Source organism: Nipponia nippon, unplaced genomic scaffold, assembly GCF_047370975.1.
Source record: "Nipponia nippon isolate SJK-2023a ecotype South Korea unplaced genomic scaffold, ASM4737097v1 scaffold_1, whole genome shotgun sequence".
NCBI lineage: Eukaryota > Metazoa > Chordata > Aves > Pelecaniformes > Threskiornithidae > Nipponia > Nipponia nippon.
In genome coordinates this window covers 128,992,165-129,011,270 of record NW_028262290.1, presented here as the reverse complement: position 1 = coordinate 129,011,270, position 19,106 = coordinate 128,992,165, and the positions used below count along the sequence as shown (strand labels likewise).

The 19,106-nt window shown below is 42.4% G+C and overlaps 1 protein-coding gene across 1 annotated transcript in view; it reads left to right on the top strand.

Annotated features, from left to right (window-relative positions):
• The window catches only part of CHN2 (chimerin 2), a 165,131-nt gene that overhangs the window by 133,556 nt on the left and 12,469 nt on the right, over positions 1 to 19,106 (top strand). The window contains exons 7-10 of the mRNA XM_087772315.1: positions 6,323 to 6,400; positions 12,833 to 12,917; positions 15,349 to 15,522; positions 17,335 to 17,412. Of these exons, the coding sequence (XP_087628441.1) occupies positions 6,323 to 6,400; positions 12,833 to 12,917; positions 15,349 to 15,522; positions 17,335 to 17,412 (415 nt within the window). The remainder of the gene's footprint in view (positions 1 to 6,322; positions 6,401 to 12,832; positions 12,918 to 15,348; positions 15,523 to 17,334; positions 17,413 to 19,106) is intronic.

Below are 19,106 nucleotides of genomic sequence, written 5' to 3'. Positions count from 1 at the left end.
ATGGGATCACTGCAGATTTTTTACAAATATTGGGATAAATACTATGTTTGAATTTTGGTTTGACTACAGACCAGATGTTATCCTAGATACACTTTCATTTATAGGTGTGATAACAGTACTCATTCACGTACATTGCAGTCAGTCAAATTCAGTCAATCACGTGTTGTAGCCACACAGAGAACAAGAAGTAATTCAGAAATAAATTCAGTGCAGTTTCCCTGAGAAAGCCCTGTTTGCAGATGAAGTGGCTTCTGCCAGCCCCACCATGGGGGACCTGGTGCTCCTCTTCCTCCACGGAGGCAGCAATGGCAGCGGTGTCCGGTTCTGCTCTCATCTGCCCTGCTTAGCCCTCACACCCCTGCTCTTCCAGCCCTCTGCTGCCATTTGGGTCATGAATATTAAGCACAGAGGAGAGGCTCATGAACTTGGCCAGGAAAACGTCATTAATAACCTTGACAAGTATGGAGATAGATTGGGAAGGATAAAGGAGAGAGTGGGAGGAAAGGAAGTCAAGGCAATAAATAGGATAGACCTGCTGTTAATCTCTACAAGGTTATTCCAGGGAATCGCTGAATTAGCTCATCCTGTACCTAGATCCTTTCCTTATTTCTGGACTATTTCTTCCTTGATACTGACAATGTATTTGTAATACAATGCATATTTACTACAGTTTACAAAAACGCGAAGTCAAAATACTGTTTCAGACATATTAAATACAACGGCGGACATGAAATACACAGCTTAGTGCATTAAGTGATACAGTTGCCTGACAACATAAAAGGTTTTAGTCTGCCCATTATTTTTTTAATTGGAGATGACTATGTAATTGCATACCGCTTGATGTAACCTGCAGTTGTTGTTCCAAAATAGACAGTAGTTTATTATATTAATACTCTATAAGAGGCTTACAGCAAGTATTATTTTTAATAATAGTCTTGCTAGTGCCTTCCTGATTCTGCAGCATTTCTCCTTTGGCTGTTGTATTGTTTGGTTCACTACATTGTTTTGAGAAAAATAATCATGGTGTGTACAGAAAAATCTGTTTGAGAAGGATTTAGAAAGGGGATCTGAAGTTTAAGGGAGATTATATTTCCATTTGCTGTAGGTAAATTATATCTTTTATCTGCGGGGGAGGGGATCAAATACCCTGTCAGAAAGAAGTGCATATAAATGGCAACTGGTCACTGCGATGCTGATAAACAATCAGTCAACCGCATTAGTTTAGGAGAGGTGTAAAGATTAAAATTTTAATAGTTTTAACTTCAGAGCATTTGCTGCAGGGGTCCTCCTAAATGAGCAGTTCCTTTTGCTCTGAAGTGGGTTATCCACAAAAGAGAGGTGGGATTAGTGGTGATGGAAGTGCACCCAGGCTCTCCAGAATAGGAGCCCAGTGTAGATAAATCTGCTGCCATAAACACTTCCAGCATATTGTTGACAGCTCCTCAGACTCGTGATTTGCACAGAGACTGGTTGTTATTAAAAAAAAAAAAGCAAGCTGAAACTGAGGAGTAAAAAGCAAAACTATAGATATATCTTAATTCTTTAAAAAAACCTCTGGTGCTTTTTTTTTTTTTTTAATGACGATGTTCAGTTTACTGAGCTCCAGCTCACCTGGAAGGAAGTCTTGTGCTGGAAATGAGAGACTGTTGGGTTTTCAGTGGGCAGGACGGCACCCTTGAGGAGTCCAGACGGACCTGCGTTCGGGGCAAACTCTCAGCGATTGCAGTGGGAGCTCTGCTGAACAGAGGAGGGTGGCAGCCAATTAATGCTAATTATTTTTGTGTATTTTTGATTGCCCTGGGAGCAAGTAGGTTGTGTTCCCCTCAAATATAAACCAGAGAACAGCAGCAGCCCGGTTTCTGTGCCGTCAGACTCCTTTCCTAACCCCGAGCTTTGTGTTGTGGAGCCTCCCGGCCCGGCTCACCTCTTCAGTCTCTATTCACCTCATGGACGTCGAGAGCGTTCCTGCCAGAGGGAGGGTTTCTTAGGAAAGCGAGTCTTGCAAGATCGGGTTGGCAAGCCCCACTCTGCAGGCATTGTGCTCTGCTTCGTGTTCAGTACGTGTTCTGCTTGGAGCTTGTTTCCTCCCGCTGTTTCAGCAGCACAGAAGCCTTTTAATGGCAGCTCCCGGTGCCATAGCACGGGCTGGCGGCATTGTGGTATGGCGAAGGCCTTTGGCTGACTAGCCTCCACCACCGTTTCCCCTCCACGCCCTGTGTTTTGCTAAGAGCCAACTTCTTTGGTGCTGTCTCCTGAGCGCATTGTGGGAAGGGCTCCATGGGAGAAAAACCCAATAGCTGCGAGATTCCTGCACTGTGTGTCATCTCCACGGCGTGTTTGCAATTGAGCAAACGTAATCTGTCTGGCAGATTACCGAGTATGCCGTGCCTGCGAGGGAACAGGCCTCTCTTTGACCTATGACTGTATCTGTGTGCGGTGTTAAGTGTATTTAGTTAGAGATCAGTCATGAGTTTGTCACAACTCCTCATCATGGAGCAATCTCCCTTTCGCTTGTGGTGTCGTCCAAGGAGACATGCCCGTGCCGCTCCTCTGCCCGCCATAGTTGTGCCCTTTGGCAGGTAGAGTGGCGGGCCAAGGACATGCCACTCAATACCCCATCCCTGCCAGCCTGCATGGGCATGGCAGCAGCAGGGGGAGAGGAGCCATCGCTCCCGCAGCGTCTCTTCCCGCCACACTGGAGCTGGCGCGAAGTTTCCCCACTGCTTGCTTCCAGCGAGTCCTCAGCACTGCCACACGACTACAACAGAAATCGTGCCACATGTACAAAACCGAAAGCTTTTCATACTACAATTTGTTCTTTCCTACCCCCGAGGCCTTTGTTAGCGAACAAGATGCCAGTGTTTGAGGGGAGAGACAATGGTGTGGTTCAGCTCGAAGGCATGCTGGAAATGGCGCAACAGCTGAGTCCGCCCTCTCCCCCCCCCCCCCCCCCCCTTTTAATTTTATTATTCTGGTTCGGTGACATTTATTTTGCTGTAAATGCCCAATTTGCTATACAGTACATGTGTTTTACAGAGAGACTAGTAAACTAAAATCATATGTTATGCAGAAATCCGTTGGTCTGAAAACACAGGCAACCCGTATTTGCCTTTCAGCCTTCACTAGCTTAGATGTTTGGTGACAATCAGCAAGGATACTTTTAGCCACTGGCGTTCTCCTCCTTAGCTGCAGGCTAACTTGCTGACTTGATCAAGAGATGCTCTTTAAATGAGTTGACACCACGTGCAGTAAATTTTCTATTAAGAAAAAGAAGATGGATACAAGAGGCCACTGGGGTTGGCCTAGGGTATCAGTACATTGAAACTGGTTGCTGCTGAGAATGTCATTGCTGCTGTTTGCATTATATTTAGAGTGGGACGGGGTTATATATGTGGTCCAGCTCATCTCAAGTTTTACAGCACCATTTTAGCCACCAAACCTGGTAGGGCTTTGTATGGTTAAGCTTCTTAAGAGGACGCACTCACTGTTGGCCTTCTGTACACATCCTGTGTTTGCAAGGATCCCATTAAACAACTGTCTAAACAGGGCCCAAGCAAGGCAGAAAAAGCAACCTAGGGGATAAATAAAATTTCATATATGATAAACAGTAAATACTGATCTGCCTTAGTCATCTGAACTGGTTTGGCTGAGTTCTCCTCCTCCAAGTCTATTACGTTTAATGCTTCTGTGCAAACACTCAGAGTTTCCATTAAATATAGTACTGTATGTCTGATCCCAGGATGACACTCTGATATTCCAAAAATAGTTTAATAAATAGAAATTCCAAGATGCATCATCATAAGCCTGTAGCTTGAGTATCAAATCTGCCATGTTATGTAAAAAACATTGGTTATATAATGGGATTTTTATCAGTCTAGTGACATAAATACAAGTATTAGAGCATTATTAGGAAACCCACCTCTCTGACTTTCAATCTGTTATGCTGGAAGTCAGAGAGAAGGTAGCTTATGTATATATGGGGATTTAGATGCTGTAGCTTCAGAGGTGTCTTAACAGCTCAAAGCTAGTTTCAGGGTTTTGTTCTGGATAAATGTAAATACATTTAAAATGGTACTGAGGAAAGAACCTGGAGTTTGATAAGAACTTCAAGCTGCTCCAAAGTTTCCTTCGTGATGGCCCAGGCTGAAGCCATTGCCAATGATGCAGTCAGAGATGTCCCTAAAGCCAGTGTTTCTCATCTCTTGAAATACATTGAGAGAGAGCTGGGGAGCTATAGTCTGTCTTTATCTGCAGGAAAGCAGATAAAGGTCCTGAGCTAGCAGAAATTGGGACTCACTAGCAGGAGGACATATGGAAGAGCAGCAGGGATTTCCTCTAGGCAATGGGGTTGTGTGGAAGTCCTCCCTACCAGAGAGCAGAAGCTTTGAATTATGGCAGCACGTAAAAAGAGGTGCTGTGAGTTACCTGGAAAAGAAAGGAATTAAGTATGCTATACATAGAAGTAAGTGCATCGTTTTATAACTGAGAAGCTGATTTTCAGGTTGCACAACTTCTTGAAAACCTTAAGTAGGGCACAGGGCACTATCTGAAATTGCACGGCCTGATGTTACTGACGGCTGACCATCTGTCCCCATGGGCTTTCAAATCAGGAGAGCATCGCTTTTACTAAGAGCAGGCAGTCTATATGGTAGGGGCTTTAGTAAGTGAATTAGATGAACCTTCTGACTTTTCAGCCTGAGGTAAAAGCAGTCTGAAAAAATAGAGGCAAGTTCAACTTTACAAGTTAACATAAGTGCATTAAATACTTTAATTTCATGTGTTTTCTGGGTAAGTTGAAGTGGGGCAGACTGTAAAAGGCTGATGTGGTCTTTAGCGTCTCCAGTTCAAAGAGGCAGTTTTCCCAGTAGTGCTGGTAACCCTGCAGTTTGCTCTGTCGCAGCATCCCGAGCATTAGACACACCTTGGAGAATTAAATCTCACAGTGCTTTGCTGAGCAGGTAACTCCTATCCTCCTCTTATGGGTGGAGAGTGGGCATACTCAATAAGGGAGCAGGAGAGGGGAGCTGGAGGGAGGGAAGCTGGTGGGGAAGGGGTACTGAATGTGCTTCCCAGGGGATGCTTAGTGTCACACATCTCCTGTGTCCTGGGACGGGGAAATACCTGCCTGTAAAGAAGTGAATCAGGTGCCGAAAGTAACACTGCAAGCTGTAGCGCAGACTGGTCAGGGCCCAGACCCCTCCTGTCCCTGGGCTTTAACTAGAAATCACTTCCCTCTCCCAAATCTATAGATGTGTGTAAGCAGAGCGAAGGACGATTGCTCTTGCTGCCTTGCAGACCCTATTCTGCAAACAGGGCTGTGCGCATGGGCTTCCTACATCCACGTGAAGCTCCCCTGCCTTCACTCGAGCGCTGCACAGGGCTCGGGGGTTTCCTACCTGCATCCTCCCAGCTGGGCTTTCAACTTTCCCTGACAGTGAGCTAGCTCCATGCTACCAAGCGCACACTGGCAAAATGCTCTGGTTTAAAACATGGCATAAAAGTGCTATTAATGCTCAGAGTGCTGCTGGATTTTTCCCCTTGTACAGGATATGGGGGGGAAAAAATATTTTTTAGCCCTGTAAGATTAAACAATCATTGTGGTTTTAAGGGCTTAATCTGCTGGCATGCAGACTGCTGGCTGATAAGTCTGAGTCTGAGTGTAATTGGATGCAGCATCGGATTCAGTTGTGTGGGCTTTCCTGGGGCTTTTTGTTTGTTTGTTTGTTCATTTTTAACATGCTGCGGAGTTGAAGTGATCTGTCCCTGGAAATGCGTTTGGGCGTGAAGCTGTAACGCCGTCCCCCGTGGCCGGTATTTCGGCAGCACCTAGCTGGAGACCACCGCTCGGGGAGGCGGGGGGGGGGGGGGGGGGGGGGGGGTGCTCAGTGTATGAATTCGGGCTATTGTTCGAGGCACACATCTGCTTTAAGAAATCGCACGGCACAGGCCGTTACTTATTCAGATGCAGAAGCTCCTTCCGTCCCACAAGACGGCCCATTCAAGTCACATGCCAGAGGTCTCGGCAGAATGGGCTGCAGCTGCTTCAAATCTGCTGTCTAACATCAGAAGCAGTTGGACAAACTGTACCGTACTGACTGCAGTCAGGCTCCCGGGCGCCGAGGAAGACAGGGAAAAGATTTGGGATCCCAGCGCTATGTTCTCAGAGGATCTGTGGCTGGAAAATGAGAAAAACTGTGCCGTCGTTCACAAGTCGAAGCGAGGAAGGAAGCGCCAAGAGCTCCTGGCCGTGGCCCTGGGGGTGAAGGTGGGAGTCAAGGGGGCACTTTTGTGGCAACCTCTGAAACTCTTTGCCTATTCACAGATCACCTCCTTGGTCAGAAGAGCAGCCTTAACTCAAAACGACAACCACTTCAACTATGAAAAAGCACACAATTTTAAGGTAAGCACAACTTCCTATTATTTTCAGCTAAAAAGTTCTGTCTAGATGCCTCACATTTTATTTTTTGCTGTGATGGGGTTTTCACGCACCCATCTATACTAGCTCTGAGCAAAGTGTTGAAAAAAGCATTTTTCTTTCTACTTCAAGTTCCCTTGACTGCATTCTTAATATGCTTTTACATAGGCACTTAATCCAAATAACGGTTTTGCTACTCACTACGCTACTTGACTGGCATTTTAGCTCTTTCTGCCCAGATTCAGTTTTCTTTTTTGTTCAGAAAGAAAGTACTTCATATTGATTGTCTTTATCTTAAAGTGTACCCATATTTAAATGAGAAAAAGGCCCCTTTTCAAAATCTAGCTATTATCAGAAGCCAGTAGCGTTTTACCAGCAAATATTTTGGACCATTTCTGTTTTCAGAAGAAGTTGAGGGAGCTCGGGTGCTCCCTAACAATAAAGCAGAGCACAGCGGTGGTATTGTCTCCTAGCTTTTGTTCCACCACCATATGCTAAGGAAATGCTCTCAGAGTCCCACTGAGCTATTAGGGTCTGAGCTTGTGTTTGCTTGTCAAACTAAACCAAATAACTAGACAAACACAGGGATGTCTAAATGGATCATCTTTTTGCTGTCTTACACATACAAAATCAGACTCTTGGGGCTTTTTTCCCCAAGCGCTCTGTCTGGCGTGCTGCAGCAGGGAAGTGACTCAGCTTTGGAAATGGACCTTCCAGGCAGCTTGTACTAAAATGGTTTGCCAAAAGGACTGTGCTGGTTTCAGAGTACGCCAGCCAGTTACCGTATCTAATGCTGTCAAATTGCGGTTTGATGCTTATCAGAATGGATACAGAGAGAATAAGAGGCAGTAACAAGACAAGAAAGGAATGCATCTCAGCTTTGAAACCTCCTTTTACTTAATGCTCCTTGAGGATGCTGATCTGGGTCACTGTCAGAATAGTTCAACTCATTTGCAGAAAGAGAATTTTCTGATATTCATCTCGGGCCTGTCAAAAAAGGCGAAGCACTGATTAATATGATTTCACTGATTTAGCAAAAAAGCTTCACTTCTTATTTTTCTACATATTCTGCCATGCAGACATTGCTCTCCTCTGCAGTGCTTCTGCTGTAGTTGGTAAATCAATAATTTAATATTAGTGAGCAAAGCAAATAATAGCATCCCTTTTCTCATTCCCCCTCCCTGACCCAGTCTACAGAAAAGTCAATATTTATCTCACTGATCAGCACTGAAGGAAATAGGGGAAATACTCTGTGTTTTCTTGCTTGATTAAACCAGCTTTCGTTCTTTCTGGGTTTTGCCCTCATTATCATTTTAATATCAAAACTATTTTAGTTTAACTAGAAAATATTTTCTCATGACTGAGACTTTTTTCCACTTTGACCCATGCATTCTTTCCTCTTCAAAATTCCCCTTGTTTTGGCTTTGATTTATAATTGGATATGTGCCCAGTTAACTTTGCGTTTGCACAATCTAGCTGTTGTACAGTCTCTGTTCCTTTCTGTTTCAAAAGAGTCATAGTTTAACTGGAAAATCACATGATTAAAATATATATGTACTCAAAGGCTTGACAGCAGAAAATTATTGTTTTATCCTAGTAAAGGCAATAAAAAAGTTAGCGAAGAAACATTTTTAAAAAAATTGTCCAGAAAGTCCAGTCAAAAGTGTTACATTTACTTAATGAACAAATATGTTCACTATGCAAATACAGTTAGTTTTCCAAAGGAATATATTAGAACATGTCTAGTTGTTGAACAAAAAATGTGGATAGAATGCTTAGAGTAGAATATTTAAAAGATGGCTAAATTTAACTCCAATATCTTTAATATATTCTATATTCATTACATAAAAGGGTTAAAAAATTATTTAAAAGAGAAAGAATGGCTTTATGGGTCTTGGGGCAAAATTCTTAATGGCTTTTGACAGCCCTCAGGCTATGATGATATGGGATTTATCTGAAGGAGAACGCTATTTTGCAGACATTCAAAGAGTTGTCTTGCCCATTTTTAGGTTAGTACTGACGTGTATTGTATCATTCATCTCAGTTCATAGGGACAAAGGTTACGTGTCACAGTGTCCCTCATAATCTTGTCATAGGCGTTTCTTCCTGAACAAAGAGATGCTCTTTAGCTCTTGTCCTTTAGCCATGAAGCATCTTAAAAATGAAGGGCACATTTTTAGTGAAGCTGATGAGATTTTTATAGATCTCACACCGAAGATCTTACCTACTGGAAGAGAGAAGGAACAAAAGGAAGAAATAGACTCAAGGCACAAATTCAGAGCAAGGACAGCTCTCCCTCCATCCTTTCCAAGCTAATACAAAAATTAAAAAGGAGCGTTGGAGTTTGGAGTGTGAGGGCACCAGGTTATGCCCTTCTGAGCATCCGTGCTTTCTTATTCAGCCTCTCTTCCAAATTTCGAGGCACTCAAGGCAAATGAACAAAAAAAGATCTAGTATCCAGCCTCATTTGTTAAGCTGGGTTCATCCTGAGCACACAACGCAGTCACACGGATTTAGGTTTGGAGCTGGCGTCTGTCTGGCGGGACAACTTTGCATAAGCCAGTGTAGACATACTGTAATTCAGGAAAGAGAATAAATCTCTGAAGCCCTTTTTGGAAAAACACGGAGGTATTTCTGTAACTATGTGGGCGTCAGCCTAACTGGATCGCAAAGTCCTCTTGCATCTCATTACAGTTAGGATCCAGGAGGCTCTTTGGGATGTGCTTTACCTGCCAACTTCAGTGGGGTCCCAGCTTGTGGTGAGGTCAACCTCACGGCCGAGAGCGGCAGTGTGGAGTTTGGGGATGCTCCACGCGTTTTGTTCTAGGCTGGGAATTAATGAGAGGGCCTCTGTGCTGCTTTAAGTGAGCAAATACAGATGAATAATGTGCATTTACCACAATATTGTACCTGTTTGTCACTATAGCATGGGCAAATCCCGTTTGCAGGTGGGCTGGTGGAGTAAAGGCAGTTGATTTCGCACAAGTCAGAAGATCTGCTGGGAGAAAGGAGGGTCTGGGATAAATTTCCCCTTGTGTTAATCACTGCAGATAAACACTGCTTCTGGGAGACAAAGGGTTTGGGGGAGGCATTTTTTACAGACATCATGAAGATTATGCGTATGTATTTAAACAAAAATAACAGCAGAGTCAGCTTTTCTTCCCTGCAAACAGCTCAGGTTTAGCAGGAGTCCACAGGAGAGTAAGAATGTGCATGTATTCAGGGAAAAGTCTGAAGAAACTTAATTTCTTTGGAGGCAAATAGAAAAGTCTTCAAACCCAGTCACATCAACAACAAAATTGTCTCAGAAGCCACACTATATAATGCCAATAAAAAGCATGCATTTCAATTCAAGGCAATTTTTTAGTTTGTTTCTGCAATATTGCTTAAGGGATTATTTTGTTTTGCCACTGTATCGGCACTCCTTAACTTTGGTCTTAGTTTCTTCCTCTATGAAGACGGCTCAGACACAGACTAAAACTGAATGAGATAGCATCTGCGGCGGGAATTCCGCCGTTTGGAAGCAAGGGCACCAGAGGGCCGCAGGGTGAAGGTGAGAGCACAGATAGGCAATAAGAGACACGCAGTGTAGTATTGGATGAGAAGACTGTCCAGCAGAGAAGAGAGGCTGAATGTAAGAAACAACTTTTCATTGAAAGAACTGGAAAGGAAACAGAGTGAAGAAGTTAGGAGTTAGACATTGTGGAAAGAAGATGAAAGACTAAACAAGAGAAGTACAGTGTATAGTCTGAAACGTCAAGTTTTTGGCTTATGTGAAGAAATACTTCCCTGTAAATTCTTTTTAAAAGTTGGAATTATGTGTCAACTGTAGCCCAAGCAGCCCGAGCCTATGCTGTGTGTACACAGAGAGGTCTCCTGAGACTGCAGGATAGGATAGGGACCAGTAATGAACGGATCTTGATCATGTTTCCAAAAAATGTAAGTCCAGTCCATTTGTAATGATGTGGTTACAAAGGATGGGGCAAAACCTAAAATCCCATCTCAAAAACCTAAGACCTGCTGTTACCTCTCCTTGTTTAAAATAGAGATGAGACCAATCTTGCAGGCAAAATTCCCATTTACCGTTCAAAAGTGTTGCATGCAAGCTTCAGGCGGCATTTAAGTGTTGTGTTCATAAGAACAGACTTCCTTCATGATTTCTTTAAAATTAGTGGCAAGCCATAAAAGACTTTGTTCAAAACTGCATCTTAAGAGATTTTTTTTGCACCTTCATCTAGAAACTTTTGAAGATCTCCCTTTTTTGGTTAGACATAGCGAATATTTCCCTGTTTCAACTTGACCAGAAACCACCGAGCTTTTCACGGGGCATTTCAGCTGGGAAATTGCCATTTGAGCTAAAATACAGATCCGTGAAAAATTGAAGTGAATGAATGAAGAGAGCTAAACCTTTGAGGGCCACCAAGCTGAAGGGAACAAGGGAAGGGTGCGCAGTCAGCACTTCTCAGATGGAGCCCTCAGTCAACATTAATGACTTTCGCATTAATGACAGAGAGATTGAGGAATAATCAGCTATTTTCTAAATATGCCACAGCGAGGTCAGCTGAAATAAGCTTTATGTAAAGTGAGCAAGTAGGCCTCAAATATCCTAGGAACTGTGATGGACTTTAAATATGAAATGGTGCGGTTTTAAAAATCCTGAATGAGCTTTTACAGCCACTTCTCATGAGGTTTGCTTTTGTAAGCCGCTGCAAAGCAGAAGACATAGTTAGCTATCTTCCCACAGAAGATAATTTTCACCCACAATTAAACGCAGGTGCAGACCTACTAATTATGTGGTTATCAGTCTAAAAATGGTAAAGATGCAGCCATAATTAGTTGTATCTGTAGTTTTGTATCCACTGAAGGTCACATAGAGTGTATGCCTGAAACTCAGCTCATGTTAGGTACGGCCATTTACCCCCACTAAAAGCCATGTCTGAAATTCATGCTACCCACCCTGCAAAATAAGATGAAATGAAAAAGTATGTGTCTATATCTATCAATCTATCTATCCATCTATCTATCTATCTATCTATCTGTCTGTCTGTCTGTCTATCTATCTATATCTCTCAAACTTTATTGCAAAGTGTTGTTTCCCAGAGATACACATTTTTCTGAGCTAAAATACCATTTCAAAAAATAAGTATGACCAGTCAGACATTGCAGTTTTGACCTTTTACGATCAAAAGGGAGGAAGAATTACTATTGCTTTAAGCTTATTCATGCGATTATTGACTGTGAGTAGTTGGTCTGGAGCCATTTGTGGTCAGGCTCACATTTTTATCACTAAATCAGAAAGAGAGGTCTGTATTAAAATCACAATACTTCATCTTCCTGGGGAATGAACTCAAGAGTACAGGCTTGTTTAGGTGTCATCCTGCAGGCAAATGGGGCGAAAACATCAGCAAGCCAAATGCTTGGCTTAAAACTTCACCAAGTTTATTTGAAAAGGGCAATGACCATTTTTTTACTCTATGAAAAGTAAAGAGCAGCTTTACCCATCCCAGGGGGTGGAAGTGGCCTTTCAGCCATCCACCCGATGGGTAAACAAGAGCAGAGGGAAGGAAAAGGAAGCATTAGCAGCCAGAGTGTGCATGATTTATGTTTTGTTAAGCTCAATTAAGTCTCTGGCCAGAACTAGCTCATACCATGTCCATTCACACAGGCGTAGACCTCGCTATTTACTCTTCTTTTCAATGAAAATGAAATGCTTACTTTACCAGAACATACATCTTAAATAAAAAGGTCTTCTGCCGTAGCCTTTGGAAAAGCAGTGGAGAAAGCAGCAGTGCTGTGCAAAGCCTGGCAGGAGAGCCGTGGGCTCTGTCAGCGCGCAGGTCGTTTTATTCCTCCTTCCTCATGTGTGGACTGTAGCAAAATGAAGTTTGCTCTTGTAACATGGGTCTTGCACCAGATCTGTAGTAACACAGGTTTATGGGGAACCAAAACATGGTGCTTTCTAAGGGACTTTCTGTCACTGCATTTCCCCTACTTTCAAGTGAGCTGTTGAAGAGCATTTGAATCATTCCTGGTTTGTTTGAACTAGTCAAATAAAAGCACTGACTACAATTCCTTGGATTATAAGTTTTACTTTTTTCTCCTTTGACTAGTGAACCTGGTTTCCTGCCCTCTGCTATAGCTAAAACGTCATCTAGCAAAACCAATTTGTTTTCAGTGCCGTATACAGCCCAGTTCTCTGTTATGTTAAGCCTATTGAAAGATAAACCTCAAGATCAAAGCAAATTTCTGTTCCCATGGTTTATTTCATCTAGACTTTGGAAAGATGTGGGCACTGTGTGCTAAAGATTTACTCCTACTGAGTCTTCTGTTGTTTATCCATTTCAGTTGTTCCATCTGTCAGACCATCTGCCTCCCAATGACCCCATTTCTTTTTTTTTTCCCCCATTTGTATTACAGGTCCATACATTTCGAGGTCCACACTGGTGTGAATACTGCGCCAACTTCATGTGGGGTCTCATCGCTCAGGGAGTGAGGTGTTCAGGTAGCCCTTCAACATTTTCTGTCTTTCTTTTGAAATGCTCAGGCGTCCCTCCCACCCCCATCCTGCACTCCCTGCAGGAGGGGCAGTAGGGATTACTTTACAGAACAAGGCAAGAAATCCTCCTGCACAAGTGCTGTCATTTTCTCCATTAGCTGGTTTAAAAATGAAGCCACCAGCCCTTGGTTGCTGAGGGTGACATCCTTTCAGTAGTACCTTGGTTATGCATGTGCCCTGGTGTGTATATTAAGAATTCTTCTTTATGGTGTCATTAAGTTATCCCTGAATGTTTTTACGTCTTAAGACACAAACTTTGGAAATGGCAGAGCCAGCCAGCAACTAGGCTTCATACATCTTTTTGCCAGCAATGGCTGAGAAGTGCCCTTGTCTGCAAAAAGACTGTCACCTGTTTCCTATAAGAATACCATGCATTGCTGCAAGCCTCAAGTAGCCCACCTCGAGAGAAAGCAAAAAATACAACCTTCATTTTCCCAGAAGGATTAGTTTTCTGGTGCCTTCATAATTGTATCAGCATTTTAATAGCATTTTAATTACTTTAAATTTGTTTGTTCTTTTGTGAAAAATAATCCACCTTGCAAAAATGCAATAATCATCACATCGTGAGCTTTTGGATTCAGCAAGTGAAATGGTATTTGGTGCATTGCAAATGGGGTTTCATACCTTCTTTCTACGGACCTTCAATCCCTTCCCTGTCTCAGCTGAATATGCTTCTGTCTTACCTCTCCCTGCCCTGATCTCCGGGCGTTCCTGGTCTCAGACTGACACTGAACACATCTGCCCCCAACATCTGCCTTGCGTGGGTGGAGGAGGTGGTTGTTACCTAAAATTTAGACAGCAGTTTGAAGGGTCAAAATACCTTTCACAAATGCAAAGTTTTAATAAGTGCAGTCTTAGTTACTGCTACATCTTGTCTGCCTGTAGATGAATAATGGTAACACAAAGAATATAAGAAGGACATTAAAAAAGAGGAAAATTAATAGTAGTTTGCTTTTCAAGCTATTTGATCTTAAACACAAGTGTGCAAAACCTGACCTCACTAATGCATAGAGCTGTATTTTTTCACATACATAAAATATTAAACTTACGAAAAGGCTTATTTATTTAGTATGAAACATAATACTCTCCCTCATTAAATTACCAACATTTAACTCTAAGCAGACAGATGCGTTTGAATTTAACTTCACATGCTTGGAGAACAGCACTGAAAACAATACAGGAAGGATCCTAACTGCAGCTGCTCACATTTGTTTAGATTTCACAGAACAATAGTGTATTATGCAGCAATAACTGTATGGAGAAACACACAAAAACCACCAATTCCTTTACATGTATAGGTGTGTTTGTAGTGATTATATGATTTTGCTTGATTAATATTTTGTAGAGAATAATACTGAAATGTGCTGCAAGTAATAGAGACGTGTTCACATTTTGAATAGCTCGGGCAGTAAATCAACATGAAAAAACAGTAAGTAACTTATTAGTGATGATACTAGACATGTTAAGTTAGCCCAAAAGGTACTGTCAGTGATGGGCATGACTGGGAGGGCATTAAAACAGGAATCTGGGTTATGTGAGATAATGTAACACATGATCGTGGTGTTTGCTTTACTGAGGCTTATAAATTCATTTGGCTGAATATTTGATTCTATTAGAAAAATTCAGTTTGTGGAGATCAAGCAGTGATGTTTAAGTTAATAGAAACCAAGAGTAGGATTTGACTCTGGAGTAAGACATCAAGAACCATTCGTAAAATTAATCACTTCTTTACATCATGTCTTTTTTTATATGCCTAAACTGACCTACAGACTAAACACAGGGGACACTTTAGTCACTAGTGAAGTGATGAGACAAGATGGGGAGACTGCTGATGCAGCAGAGCGAGCCAAAATGCGACACCGCAGGAATGTGGAAGGGGAAGGGAAGCACACTAGCTCAAAGCACTGTCCCAGTTTGGGTGCTCAGGTGAATCTTAGGTCCTTGGCCCATTAGCAGCGCTAAGCCACAAGCTGGACAGCAGCAGACAGTCATTACTGTGCAATTTTATAAAAGGCTAAACTAAAATACTCAGAAGTTAAGTCCCATGTCCTTTCAAACGCAACACCTAGAGCTACGTGTCCGGCAGTGAACTGACCCAGACCGCATCAGCGGTCACCTCCATCTCAGAGGTGCGTGAAGGACATTCAGAGCTTATATAGCTTTTTTAACAACTATATTGGAGTTCACTTTGCTCACCGTAAGTTTTTTACGGGAGATTTCCATGCTCGTCTTTCTCATGTCCATCTTATTCATTCTAGCTTTGCTGACTGATGGGGAAGTTATGCCCCTTGCTTGATATGGCCCAAGGAAATAAATTGTTAGACAAGACCTGTCGGCGTTAGTATTAATTAATTAACCTGGCTAAATTTGTTTACAGACTGTGGGTTGAACGTACATAAACAGTGCTCCAAATACGTGCCCAACGACTGCCAACCAGACCTCAAGAGGATAAAGCGAGTCTACTGCTGCGATCTCACCACACTAGTGAAAGCCCACAATACCCAGAGGCCGATGGTTGTGGATTCATGCATTCGAGAGATCGAAGCAAGAGGTTTGTGTGCTTCGGGAAAGCGGCAGACACAATTAAATGAAGACGACTTGAATTACGTGCTAAGCTAGGTCAGGGTAGTATGCTCATGCACACTGAAGACAGGATGAGAGAAGGGTTTTTTTAGTGTAGGTGATACATTGCTTTGCATTAGCTAGAAAAATTAAATCATGACATTTCATAATGCAATTTCCTGAAATGCTTTCTGAAAACATGTCAAAACATGTATTATGTTACACTTCTGAAAGGGGTGAACTTTAAAGTGAACTTTAAGTTCATGTTTATGTGTCTTTTTTCATTATTTCCTTTTAACATACCTAGGGACACTTCCAATTTCAGAGTAATCAGTTTAAATCAAATCCATTATTAATAACCTTCCCAGACACTATGGGCAAGAGAACAGAAGTGACTGGAAGTGACTCAGACAAGTGAGGTCACAGGCTGTGGCGTTTTGTGGGGTGTCACAAACTGCTCAGGGTTTCGCATGCTGCTCAGCTACCGACTGATGGATGCCGTGGCTCAGGCGGCATGTCACAGCCAAATCTCCAATTTGTGACAGGTTTTTGCTACGCAGAAGCATGCCAGATTGCAGAAGTACCATATCCCCTCCAACACAACACAGTAATGATCACGTGTTTTTGCTTTGGATAGCAAATGTGTATGTCGTGTTGCCTAATAAGCCAAATTTCCCTGTTAGTCATAGCTTCAGCACAGGAATCTTATAATGTTGAATTCACAGCATCACAGTAATCTGCATGGCAATACACAGATACTAGCCATAGGGATTTCAAAGCCACGTATCATCTACTGAAATGAATCAAAGATTTACCAGTAAATCCCCTGCACTGCTCCGTAAAGCTCTAGCAGGATTATATCATCATTGCAGGGACAAATAGAAAGAACAGTTTGGACTAAGACAGAAGAGCTTTACTCCAGTGATAGAGCAGGAAGCTACATTGCATTTGAGATCTAATCACTTACTTGTACATTTATTGATTAAGAAGAAATCTGCTGCCCGCTCTCTGTTTTTTTCAACAGCTTTAAATTTCTTTCTTTAATTGCTGTAGAATTGTGAAAGATACTGATTTCGTTCTTAAGAAAACAAAGCGTATTGGATCTTATAAGTAGGTTAGCACTGTGCATAGTCACAATAAGGAGCTCTGGGATGAAAATAAGTAACAACATGTGCGTAACTCTGCTTGGCTAGCTCTGCCTGCTCTGGTGGGCTGCCCTGCATTTCATGTTGGTGTGGAGCACTGGGGGGAGAGTTGTGCAAGTGAGCAGGTCTCTTGTGGTGAAAGAACTGTAGAAGGGATGTACTGATGTGAAGAAGAACAGTATCCATCACATCTATCAGCTGTGTATAGGTAAAAGCTGAGAGCAAAACTGGGAACAAATGTGCTTGTAGGGAAAGGCAGCCTCTTACTTGCATTGCTTTTTATGATTAAGCAATGGGTAAAAGGAAAGGAGACCTCTAAAGCTTTATTAATTATAGCCAAAGCCAGTAAAATCTCCCACATAAAATGAATAAATCATGATAACATCACATGTCCCACCATTAGCAAATTGCAATATCTTCCTCTAACATAATCAACCGTGTACCTAACAAAATCAGAAAGTATAAATTCTAGAATTCTTTAATCCTTTAAAAAACAACTTAAAATTACCTTGATCCTTCCTTAAATGCTCTGGGGTTTCACATTACAATTAATGTTTTGCTACACTTACTAGATCTGTTGTTCTTGCTTTATTGTTTTTAAGCCTGAATATTTGTTGGTTACTGAAGCAAAGTTAACTAAGAACTTCTTGTTTCAGGTTTAAAGTCCGAGGGCCTCTATAGAGTCTCAGGCTTCACTGAGCACATTGAAGATGTGAAAATGGCCTTTGATCGAGGTATACCATTTTTTAATCTTGTACAATTTTAATCTAAGGTTTCAGTTCTAGGACTTTTCAGTTCTTCTTATGTCTATATAGGTACTGTGGTCATGAAACTGGCATATAAGCAGAAGTACAGAAAGCAACTTGTCTTTTCTGAGTTCTTAAATTAATCTGTAGTGCTTTTCATAAGAAGAAATCATATTTCATAGTTGGAAGGAATAGTTAAGCAGTAAGTAATGGCAGGCAGAAGGCTAAGTGCTCAGGGGACTGGATGATTACTCAATCAAGCAGCACAGCCTAGGCTCCTAGTTCAAGTACGAGCCTAGATAATACCAGGGGAAAGCTCTTAGTCCGGTCTTTAGTGGACTCAGTGCTTTACAATACAATAATCTATTTATAAGTTTAAGAACCAGGAACTCCAACTGGGAAGTCACTCTGCACATAGCCTTGTAGAAAGCACCACACCACTGTGCACGTGATTGCATCTGCACAACAGATGAGAGGAGCATTGTGGAGATAGGTTGTACAGCATATTGAAAAACTGATAATTAAAACACTGCCTGTTAATCATGATTACCATCCTCGTAGCCCTTCTGAATTGATTTAGCTGATTACGTTGGTTCTGGTTGCGCACACAGTCTTTGCACACAGGACTAATTTTAAGTATATATGTTAGTGGGTGCAGAGTAGGGCCTTCATCAACAGAAAACACGTTTTCAAGTACATTTAAGAAGTTACATAAATATTCTTCTCCTTTCCCATAAATAGTGTTTTCCTTCCTACTTGATTTTTTCAGGTATTACCTCTGCCATGTTAGGGAATAGGGTCAGACACAGCCCAGTGATTGCAAGCCCATGGGGACGAGGCAGGTTCAGGTCAAGCTGGGAAGTAAGCCTGTGGGTCGGGGTACTGACCAGAAGGGTGTGTGGCCAGGCACAGGCATGGCCATGACCCAGCTGGAGACCCTGGGGGCCCATGGGCAGGAGGTCTGGGAGCGCCAGGGGAGGCTGGGCAGGGCCAGCAAGGTCTATGGGCGGCACGTCTTACACTTACTGTGCCTGAATACTTTTTTGTTTGGAGACAGTTTGTCACGCAGACCTCACTGGCAAGAAAGTCCAACTAGGAATTAACAAAGTGACTGGTTTCTTGCTATACCAAAATATCCTTTTAAAAATAATACATCATTTAAAATGTGTTGGATGCTGCAGTTGTGAACGTATGCATATGCACACATAGGTCAGCGATGATTTGGGTGAAAGAGATGCACAGTGGTACGATTGCTATCGTAGCACATAACATAACACATGTTGCGGGTGTGCCACATGAAGCAGTGCACTGAGAGGGTCACAGTCCCCATAGGTCCCACTCTGCTTCCTGCACGTAGATCTGGCCTGGCAAACCCTTTTGCTCTGTGTGTTAATTCTCCTGTACCAACATGAATGAAACCCAGAAGGGGAATCACAGATTGAAGAGGGAAGAGTTTGAAGAAAGCAGATGGAAATTTATGTCTGAGCATGACTTGAATACTGCTGCAGCTGTAGTTCCTTTGCAAATGCTTCGAACCATTGGAGCCAGTTCAGTTTTACAGACAGCGTATCTTTTATTATTGCCTATACTTGTGGCATAATCTGGTGGCCATACACACTTGAATTAGACTCACAGCAAGGAAGAAAGTGTGATTTACTGGCAAAGAAGGCAGCACCTAGAAA